Source organism: Zingiber officinale, chromosome 6B (assembly GCF_018446385.1).
Source record: "Zingiber officinale cultivar Zhangliang chromosome 6B, Zo_v1.1, whole genome shotgun sequence".
NCBI lineage: Eukaryota > Viridiplantae > Streptophyta > Magnoliopsida > Zingiberales > Zingiberaceae > Zingiber > Zingiber officinale.
Window position 1 is genome coordinate 70,777,740 of NC_055996.1, and position 11,530 is coordinate 70,789,269.

The window sequence follows — 11,530 nt, forward strand, 5'->3', positions numbered from 1 at the left end:
TGATAGCGACGATAATCATTTTTATCCATTTGACTTCAATAATGCGATGCAACCACAACTTTGTTTTGACTTGTGAGAATAATGCAAACAATGAGACTCCAAAAGAAAAATGTTCATCATGGTGGATGGCTTCATCACTGTTTCAGAGCCTAAAGAATCACAGTGAGCCCAACTTAAGTATTTCTTTTTTGAATAAGTGAGATCTAAGTAGGGTTTAAATAATGTGTGTGTGTGTGTGTTTTTTTTTTTGTTTGTTCTCTATCGAATGGATCAAGTTGGCTAGTACTTTTGATTCTCGTTATTTAATCGATCGAACCGATAGACATGCATGAGCATGGCCTCTTGGGGCCATAGTGCCAACTCCCTCTCCATTAAGGAAGGAAGTGGAGTAGATGTTGGATTAGATGGGGATAGATTATTGTCATAGGGCATGAATTATGGAGGAAAATTTAATATATCCCCTCAAAGTTTGTTGACTTACTCACTTCCCTCCCCGTAATGTTTAAAAGAAAATAATTTACTATATACCCATATTGCAAAATTACAACCACCCTTAGATAAACTACTATTTTTTTTTTGAAAAAAAAAAGCAAAACTTAGGGGAGCAAAGTGTAATTTTGTCAAAATTATTGTGGTGGAGTGGAAATGATGATGGGGGACCAAAGAGAGGACTAGGGCAGGGAATTTGGCAGCTGGGATGATGGTGCATATCGTGCATCCATAAATTAAACAAATATTTTTAAAAAATAATCCTTTTTTTAATGTTTAAATTCTTTTTCACTCTGCGTTAATTAGGTTGTTCGTTATGAATTGTAGCAACCATGTGATTGAGGGTGTAATGAAATTTTTTTTCTATCCCTTTTAGTAAATCTATCATTTTTTAATCAACCAGATATAAATGTGAAGCTTTATCCTAGAGAATTTAAATTTCTCATTTTACATTATTTTATTGTGTTAATTACTTATCAATATATATATTTAAATTGAGTTGTTTTTAGATTTTTACTAATCAATTAACAAATGCGTGTATTATTAGTTAAACATAATCCAACTATATAATTTAATTAAATAATTAATGATCGCCATCAACTTATTATAATCCAAAGTAGAATCAGTCAAAATTCCACCTTCGATTAGATGCCACATGATGATAACACGTCGCAATCATGATCTATTGATTTGAAATCATGATGCATTATTCGAGATCAATTAATTAAGAATTGTTTTCCATTTCACCCTTAAAACTTATCCATTTTCTCAAATGCCCACTTCACAAAGCTTGATAATTTTTAATATCATTAGGTTATTTATGCCTTATTCACATTAAGTGTTTTATCAAAATTACGAACCATCAATTTTAAATTCTGAACACTTTTATATAAAAATATTTTTCACCAATTTAATTATTTTTTAAAAATTTTATCAAAATTATTTTAAAACTGTTAGTGATCTTATTCGAAGTCGATGAGATGGATACTGGGATGTGACGTTTTTGTTGACCTTCGATGGACTTTGTTCCGACTTACAACACAAGCGACGTCAGTGTCGAGCCAGGGAAGGGGTTCCAACGATGGAAGCAACAAGAGCTGTAGCGCAACAGTAAATATCGCATGTAATGCATACGTTCGCCGATACTTGGACCCCTCTTTATATAGAACTCCTGTAGTGCTCGTGCACGTTTCCTAAGGCGGGCACACATCTCAAAACTTTTTTTGAAAAAACGTGTCGGTAAAGTGTCACTGACACAGTACTTTAACGGGTTGAGCATACCTCTGAAGTGACAGTGGAACCTTCCGTCGTACGATCCTCTGTCTGACCATGCCGCCTGTCAACGGCAATAGCTCCAAAAAAGATGTCAAAAGATATCCTGCTGTGTCTGTTACTTGACCGAGCGAGAAAGTCGCTTGCCCGTAATTCTTCTATCCATGCATTGTCGGCTGTCGGGCCGAGCGGGAAAGCCGCTCTGTCGGAATTCTGTTGTCCGTGCTATCTGCTATCAGGCCGAGCGAGATAGCCGCTCGATCGAAATTTTGTTGTCTGTGCTGTCTGCTATCGTGCGCGAGCGGGATAGCCGCTCGGCCGAAAGTTTACTGCCCAAGTATTGTCTGCTATCGGGCCGAGCGAGATAGCCGCTCGGCCGGGAGTCTACTGCCCGCATGATCTATTGCTGGGCCTAGCGGGATGCCCGCTCGACCGAAAATCCATGGTCCGCATGCTCGGCTAATGCTGAATCTGTTGCTCAGCCGAGCGGAGGAACCGCTCGGCTCAGCTTCTGCGTGTCGTCCCTTGAGCGTCGGTTTGATTACTCCTTGTGTCGAAGACGGTGGGTTGGTGATTAATCCCTGATTGGCATATGATTCGTCCGATCGACCAATATCATCCATCCATTGACCTTCTTGACTTTGACCTCCTTCATCATCACCGCATCACCGCATCAGTTATATTAATTAACGGTTACAAAAATTCTAAAATCATAAATCTAAACTTTAAATCTTAAAATCTTGAACTCAATTTCTAAATCTTAAACACTATTATGTCAAAATAATTTTTAACGACTTATTAAAATTATTTAAATTTTATCAAAATTATTTTAATTAGTTATAAAAATTATTAAATAATTACTACATAATTCTAAAAACTACTAAATAGCTTCTATAATATTATAATGATATTATATTAACTGTTGCATTTTATAACATAGTTATAAGCAGTAGTTAGTCATTGTTATTAAAAAAACACGAAAAGTACTAACATTCTCGCATAATAAGGCACCTTTTTTATATTTAATTTTTCTAGAAAAGAGAGGATTTTTACTCTAATATTAATGATCGTGTGGTAAAATTTAAAAAGAATTCTAAAATCTTCAAGAGGTATTTTGAAAACAACGAATTAGTTAATTACTTTTTAAAAAAATCATGGAGATGTGTGCAACTTAGACGATGAGAAAAAAAAGTTGTACCGGGAATTAAAGTAAAAAAAAAACAGACAAAGAAGAAAAAAAAAGTACTACTGCAAAGTCAACTTCAGCCTCACTTTTTGATTTTTTTTTTTCAATCTTTTGTTTTAACCTTTTCTTTTTTCAATTTCAAACACCTGTCATATTTCATGAACCCTAATTTTTTAAAACAATTTATCAAAATTTTCTCTTGCTTTTGAACCATCGTATTAATAATTAGAAAATAATAATATGATCCAATTGACCAAATTGTAGTTGTTTTCATTGTTACTTAACTAAACTTATAGACATAAAATATAAAATTTGACTCGAGATCTTTTTTTTTTAATTTCATGCTTTAATTTTTTTACTTAAGATCTAGTTTTTTTTTTTGGGAATATTTAGTATTGTCAATTAATTTACTCTTTTAAATGTATTCTCTTTTCAAATTTATATTAGACAAAAAATACACTGGTCGACGTTTCAAAATTATAAGATTTCTTTTGATAATTTTCAAATTTAGAGGCTCAAAATGGAAGTTTCGCCGTTGTCATTGACCTGTTTTTTAATTTATACGGTCGGTCGGTGAAGGGTTATACTCTAAAAATAACTATTCGAGGGGTTCAAATAAAATAAAGAAGAGTATTGTAAACTAAATATTGTCCGGTTTTTGATCTACCAATATGTACCTCCCTCGTTATTAGTCTACCAGTGGTGGGGTCCACAAGAAGGATACAGACATAGAACGGTGCATTTGTATTTTTTTTGCGCTTTAATCCTCTTTTATTTGAGCCTTTAGCCGCCATCTTAAGGTCGATAAAAAGGGCGAGGCGGCGATCGGTCTCGATGGCGTGCGTATCCCCAAATCTCTCTTCTTCGAGCTCGGCAATGGCGATTTCGAAAGGTACGCTTTGCTTCGCCTTCTTTTCCTCTTCCCTCTTCCGCGTTTCGCTCTGCTCTCTCACATGGCGTTCGGTGAAGACCGCATTGTTACTCCTTTTTTTATGAGCAATAATAATGCTCGACGCTAACGCTTGCTTCTTTCTCGCTCTCTCTTCGCTGGTGCTTGCAGTTGACGCGAGTGAGTGAATGATTGCGTTCAGTGACTTCCGCGGTAGGTGCGGACGCTGCGCGAAGCTTCCTCAACGGCTTCATCTTGTGTTCCCCCGGTTTTGCTCTCGTATGTGATCTCGGAGTCTGAATCTCGGAGTTTTGTGGGGCTGCGGAGGTGGAAAGGCCGGAATTTTCGTGCTTGTTGGTGAGTTGTTCGGTAGAAACACTGCTAGGAATAGGAAAAAGTTAGCGTTTTTGGGTTTTTTTTTTCCTGATGGAAAAGTAGGGTTTTAGAGGTAAAGTTGAGATTGTTATGGTGCTAGAGAAGAGATTTATGAATCTTGGGCTAGAAATGTGTTCAAGACGAGCGCTTTCAGTGGTTTTGGCTCTCTGGTTGTCGATTTCCGCCGCGGGCGTCGGCGCTGAAAGCCTGGCGGAGGACGAGAAAGCGTTGCTCGACTTCCTGAGCGCCGCATCCCACTCCCGCCGCCTTAATTGGAGCCCTGCCACCAGGGTGTGCGATCAGTGGATCGGCGTCAACTGCAGTGCTGACGGTTCCCGAGTCGTCTCCCTCCACCTCCCGGGGGTTGGATTCAGCGGCCCAATCCCGCCTAACACCCTCAGCCGCCTCTCCGCCCTCCAGATCCTGAGCCTCCGGTCGAATGGCTTTTTTGGCTCGTTCCCGCCGGACTTCGCGAACCTTACCTCTCTCACTGGGCTCCATCTCCAGTTCAACCGCTTCTCTGGTCCTCTACCCTTCGATTTCTCGCCTTGGAAGAACCTCAACGTGATCAATCTCTCCTTCAATCATTTCAACGGGAGTATCCCCTCTTCCATCTCCAATTTAACTCTGCTCACCACACTAAACCTCTCCAACAACTCGTTGTCAGGCCAAATTCCAGATCTTGAACTCCCAAGCTTACAGTTCATTAACGTATCCAATAACCACCTTAATGGCACAATTCCTAAATTCATCCAAAGTTATCCAAATTCATCATACTCTGGGAATGATTTCACACCGATAGTTCCTCTCACTCCATCTCCAGAGCCACTTCTGCCTGCTCCTTCGCCATCCCCAGGCCTCGTAAGCAAGAAGAAATTGAGTGAATCTGCAATTCTTGGCATTATAGTCGGTGGATGTGTTTCACTCTTCGCGGTGCTTGCATTGTTTCTCTATCTTTGCTGCTCGAGGGGCGATGCAGAGAATTATGTCTCAGGAAAAGGGTCAAAGGGGGGCCATTCACCCGAAAAGGCTGTCACTCGAAAAGAAGATGAAAACAACCGACTAGTGTTCTTTGAAGGTTGTACCTTTGCTTTTGATCTGGAGGATCTTCTGAGGGCTTCTGCTGAGGTTTTAGGTAAGGGGACATTTGGAACTGCTTATAAAGCTGCGCTGGAGGATGCAACAACGGTGGTAGTGAAGCGGTTGAAGGATGTTAGCGTCGGCAAGAGAGATTTTGAGCAGCTGATGGAGGTAGTAGGGAGGATAAAACATGAGAATGTGGTGGAGCTGAAAGGATACTACTATTCCAAGGATGAGAAACTTATGGTGTATGATTACTATAGCCAGGGGAGTGTCTCTTCGTTGTTACATGGTATATTTTCTGCCATTTTTTTTCGCAAAGCTAGATGCTAATGTTTTTACTTCATTGTTTTTTTTCGCATATTGCATATATTGTTATGCATAGCTCAGTGTCTGCTGGATCTTTGAAGACTACAATGTTGCAATTCTGAATCATTAGGTTTCAGTTTCGACTACTGTGAAACGATAGATATTTAGTTGTGTTCCCAACTTCAGTTTCATGTGTTCTTTTGTCTTGAATGGTCGCTCGTCTTGTTTGTTTAGATAGCTAGTACTTAAATTAACTTCCTAGCTACCTCTTCTTAAATTGGTTCTAGGCTATTTTGGAGTGCACATTAGAAGGCTAGTTTGTTAACTGGACTATTACTATGCTACCTCTTCAATGCTTAACCTCGCTCGTTAACTTGGAATGTGTAGAAAATATCTGTCATTGGTCCACAGTTATGCTGATGAACAAATTTTACCTGTCCAAACATTTTTGATATATTTGTAGCTGAACAATAGGAATACTTTACCTACTGGACAAAACTTGTAGTGTATTTAATCCATGCAGATGATTCAAGTTTTTTACTGTGATACATTTCCGTTTCAGGGAAGAGAGGACCGGACAGAATACCCCTTGACTGGGAAACCAGGCTTAGAATAGCACTCGGTGCTGCGAGAGGAATAGCGTGCATTCACAATGAAAACAACAGCAAGCTTGTCCATGGAAACATAAAGTCTTCTAATGTTTTCCTCAACAACCAGCAATACGGTTGTGTTTCTGACATGGGTTTGCCATCCATCAGCAATCCAATGGTCCCGCCTGTCTCTCGCACTGCAGGTTACCGCGCGCCCGAGGTGGTGGATACTAGGAAAGCATCACAGGCATCTGATGTCTACAGCTACGGTGTCCTACTGCTCGAGCTGCTCACAGGCAAATCTCCCATTCAAATAGTAGGAGGCACTGATGAGGTCGTCCACCTAGTTCGTTGGGTTCAATCTGTTGTCCGCGAAGAATGGACTGCAGAAGTTTTCGATGTGGAGCTGATGAGGTATCCGAACATAGAAGAAGAGATGGTGGAGACGCTTCAAATTGCAATGAGCTGCGTAACGAGAACACCCGAGAGGAGGCCCAAAATGCTAGAAGTGGTGCAAATGATCGAAGGACTGAGAAGGTTTGACAGCAGCAACCAGACTTTGACAGAAGCCCCGACACCAATACCAGCACATGATACACAAGCTACATCAACCTCACAGTAAGATTCACTTAATGCTCAGTTTACTATCATTTCTAGTGTTCTGTTCTTCAATTTAGTGTGGTTAAATTCTTGTAGCATCAATCTGTCCAGATTCTTTGGCCTTGTCCATGATATTCCTACTCTTTTAAGTTAAAAATAGTGCAGGAGATGTTTTCTTAGGTTTTCCGAGGTGTCTAAATGGTTATCAGAGTATAGCCATTGCAATTGTCACTGCTATGAACATTTTGAATTTATCCACTTCTTGTTTCTTAATCTTCAGCTATCGAAATGTTTTAACTGGGATCCTAGTTTACTTTGGTACTCTTGCACCTAAAAGAATTGTAGGTGTCAACACTCTTATGGTTTTGTTGATCTCACGACGACATTTATGTAGGAGGCGATAACCGCCTTTGTCATCTCGTGTACTAGATTTATGTTTGTTTCACATTTCATTGTCATTGAAACTCTTAAGGACTTTATTGAACAATAGATTGTCGAAAGAGCAAGTGCACTTTACCATGCATTCCATTGCCAAGCTTGTCTTTACAAGTTCGATAGCGACTTAGGCAATGCAAAGTTCATCCATTTCGCCTTAGGAGTTAAGGTCGATGCTTATTTCGCGTTTCACTGTCATTGATACCTTTGCTAAGAGGTTAACCCTACTGCCCAAAGCTCTTTAACTGCGTAAGCACGCTCGTGTCTCACATTCTATCGCCAAGTTTCTTGTTAACCTTAGACATTTGACTTAAGTTGCACATGGAGTTTGTCCCTTCGTAGGGAGAGTATAATTTGTAAGGTAAAATCGATATCGAAGAGTACTAAGAAAGTATTCAGAGTCACCTTGTAATAAAATTTACTCATCATCTTATATGGGAACTAAGATTTATTGATATCTGAAAAATGCATATTAGTCCAAAAGAATCTATTGCTTGGAATCTCACAAGTAAAGCATGTTAATAAAAAACAGGGGGCAAATTACATAACCACACAGTTAAGGTTGTTTATTACTTAAATTCCATAGGTAACTCAGCTAAATTTCATATCTCATATTCATTTTACCCCTATGCATTCACTCGCACCTACCCTCCTACGCTAATTGATGCTACCGTGTGGCAATCAATTTAGGCATTGTTCATTAGCATAGTAATATTCTGAATTGATTATTATATTGTAACAACCAACTAATTAAAAAATTCAATTTGATACTCTCAATATGACAAGTGAAAATGATGATTGAGAGCATAAATATATATGTCAACTGTTTTACTTTCAATTAATTTTTTGTAAAATTAAAATTTTTCATCATAAAATGCTCAGTTGATGGTCAGAATGTTGACTTGTAAATTGAATTTTTCAAAATTTTGAGGGTCATAAAAAATCAAAATCCTTAAATTCAATTTTCAACTCAACATTCCATTCCGGCAACCAATCATATATTTTCAGATGAAAAATTTTAATTTTAGAGAAAAAGGACTAAATTAAAAAATATTATAAGTTGAACTAATAATATAAATCTGCTAAAATTAAAATATATATATAAATAAGTTACCGGACCGAAAATATAATTTTCTCAATATTAAATGACAAGAAGAAAATAAGCAATGCCAAACCTAGTATGATTTATTTCTTAACATGTCTGAAATCAGGCTCTATTTACACTTCTAAACTCTTCTTCGAGTATTTCAAAATTTTATTTTATTTTAAGAAAATATTGATTATTTTAATTTTAGATTTATACTCTAAGATATCAATTTGATCGATTAAGTTGAATTGAGGTCGACTATGATCTTGAATCACGATTTCAAAAATATGATTTTACATGTTACAATTCTATTTCTCTGGAATATTTAACACTCTAAAAAAATATATTAATTTTTTTATCGGTTAATAAATTTGTTATCGGTTTAATTTATTCAATTTCGATCTAATTATCAGTTATTAACCAATTTTAAAATAATAAATGATTTATACTTAAAGTTAATTTGGTAAGTGGTGTATAGTTCAAATTACTCCAAAAAATTACTTTACCATTTCTAATTTTGGAAAATTGAACATTTTTAGAATGTTGTTGTTTGATAATTACACAATGGGATGAGGTTGTAATTTAATTCTTGCACAGCAAGATTAATTTAGTTAAGGCAAGTAGAATAAATGAATACATTATTATTATTTTTTTATTTTTAACACCATAAATAAAATACAATTATTGCTAAAAATTTATTTTCCCCAATTTGACATTATGGATTCTATAAAATTGCATCGTTCTCTTCCTTTCTCTTTGTAGTCTTCCTGTTTTATGCTCGGCTTCTGCTTGTTCTTCGATTCGAGTATTAATTTATTTATATTTTTCTTAAAAATAAATATGATTTAATGTTGTTGGTCGTTAATCTGCGTGTGATTTGGAATTTGGGGAAGAAATCGGAGGCTTTGAGATGGAAAAGATTTGGTTTTGATTTGTTGGATGCAGGAGAGCAGCGGCCAATGTGAGGATGGATGCTTCCTTTTTGATTCCGGTGAAGCGGACGGATAACGTGGTGGTGACGGCGAAGGCTCTTCCAGCGCCGGCGAACCGACTGCCTCCGCCGCGGCCGTGGACGGTGCGAGTCTTCTGCGATGATAACGACGCCACAGAGTCGTCCGGCGATGATGAGACGCCTTGCCGGCGAGTGCGCCGGTACGTGCAGGAGATCCAGCTCCGGCCAGAGCGCCACGTCGGAAAGGACAAGGCGGCGAAGGTCGGCGGAGAGGCGAAGGGGAAGAAGGGTGCGGAGGCCGGAGAAGGCGGCTGGACGAGGTTTCGCGGCGTGCGGAGACGGGCATGGGGGAAGTTTGCGGCTGAGATTCGGGACCCGTGGCGGCGCGAACGCGTGTGGCTCGGCACGTTCAGCACCGCAGAGGAGGCGGCGCGGGCGTACGATACAGCTGCCTTCAAGCTCCGCGGAGCGCAGGCGATCACCAACTTCCCGCTGCCATCGACGCCGACCCCCGCGCTCGCTCATGACGTTCTCGCCGTCCTTTCCTGCTTCACTCCGCCGCCGGAGAAGAAGAAGCACAACAAGGACCGACCCAACTCGTCCGGCAATGAGTCGCGTGAGATCTGCTCTCCGACATCCGTCCTCGGCCGCCCGCCTCCCTCCACTTCAACCCCCTCCTTGTCATTGAAGCCGGCCGAGGAGCCGCAACCGACGGCAGCGGACTACTGCCGGTTCTTGCTCCCGGAGGAAGACGGAACGCTCTACGACGACGAGTTGCTTGCCTTCTGCAACGACGACGAGTTGCCCACCGGCTACTTGCCCGACGACTTGGACGACGCGTTGCTACTCGGCGACCTCGACCTCTGTACTGCCTTCGCCGCCGGCAACGATCTATTCTCCGATATCGGCGACTGGTTCCTCCCCCACCCCTCCATCTGAGCCCGAGTCTTCAGTGGCTATTTGGTCGCCGGTCGCCGATTTCTCCGACAATTTTGGAATCATTAATTCAGAATAATATTAGGAATTTAATTTTGTTTCAGGAAAAAATAGGATTTTTTTTTACATTTCCATCTGTTTTAAAATGGCAGTTTAAAAATAAAGGACCCAAATAAAAAAGTGTCCTTTTTTTTCAAAGGAATCTCTTGTCACCCTTGACTTGACTTCTGTACATTTACCCTCTTACTCTCCTCTCCGGTATTATTCTTCTTCTTCTTACTATTATTATTATTATTATTATCTTTTATTTAAATTTTAAATTAGTCGTAACAATTATGCACATATAATGAGTAACGAGGATATATCCTTTAATGATTCAATAAAATAAACGTACTTTTGATATAAAAAAAAAGACACGTGGAGTTGTGTCACGGTTGGATTTGGTGGGCTTTTGCATACTAAAGTTCAGCACGTGGATTGCTAAATTCTGTTACTAGATCATGTCGGATCAAAGGTTGGAATTAAATTGAATCGGTATGTAATTATTGATTTGGTCGGACTGAACCGTCACGCACCATTTAACAGCTGTTGATGTAATATAAATATATTTAATATTGTTGAATTCACAACCGTTAAAAAAAACAATTCATCTGATTGCTAATTTTGTCATTACATTTATAGGAGTTTACTGTTATATTTAGAATTTAATTTATGACAAGAAAATATTTTTTAAAAATTAAGTTAATTATTTATAATCCTGATGGGAATATGAGAAGATGGAATTACCGGTGTGACTAAAATATTGACCGTATCTCTATAACCCGGAGTGAAGAGAGGTGATAAGCTGTCTCCCATGTTGACTGAGTCATCAGAAGACATCTGGTCAACGTTACCTGTAGTCAGTGACCGGATTGCCCCAGTCCCTGGTACTTCGATACTCGATGCATGTCCCAAAAATATATAAGCGGCCGAATAATAGTAGAGCAATGAAATGAATAAAGAATGAATACAGTGACGTACCCTGTCCCGAGAGGGGGGGCGCCCTATGATAGAATGGTGAACTGGTCGTAACGCTCGTCCCGTAGTAGCGGGCAGAGATGATAAACTGTCTCAGGTTAGCCCCGTTTGATATAAAATATGATGACAAATAGAAATATCATATGTAAAAAGGAGAGCGATAACCTCCCTGTACCTTGACCTGCGGGGACGGAACTTTCTATAGTTTGAAGGATCGGACTGAAGGGAGAACTGGGTTGACGCAGAACTAGGGGTAATACAAGTCGGAGGTTCAACGGAGCCAAGGAGCGGGAACATATCAACGGTTCGAAAA

General features: G+C 39.4%; 2 protein-coding genes across 2 annotated transcripts; both read left to right on the forward strand.

The window, feature by feature from the left end:
* The first annotated feature begins 3,724 nt into the window (after window positions 1–3,724).
* Window positions 3,725–7,063, forward strand: LOC121992636 (probable inactive receptor kinase At4g23740). Its single transcript, XM_042547130.1, has 3 exons — window positions 3,725–3,839; window positions 4,008–5,583; window positions 6,163–7,063. Exons 2-3 carry the CDS (start codon window positions 4,302–4,304, stop codon window positions 6,810–6,812), a joined length of 1,932 nt encoding a protein of 643 aa, XP_042403064.1. The 5' UTR covers window positions 3,725–3,839; window positions 4,008–4,301; the 3' UTR covers window positions 6,813–7,063.
* Window positions 7,064–9,279: 2,216 nt separating this feature from the next.
* Window positions 9,280–10,203, forward strand: LOC121991104 (ethylene-responsive transcription factor 3-like). Its single transcript, XM_042545128.1, has one exon. It carries the CDS (start codon window positions 9,280–9,282, stop codon window positions 10,201–10,203), a length of 924 nt encoding a protein of 307 aa, XP_042401062.1.
* Window positions 10,204–11,530: the final 1,327 nt, after the last annotated feature.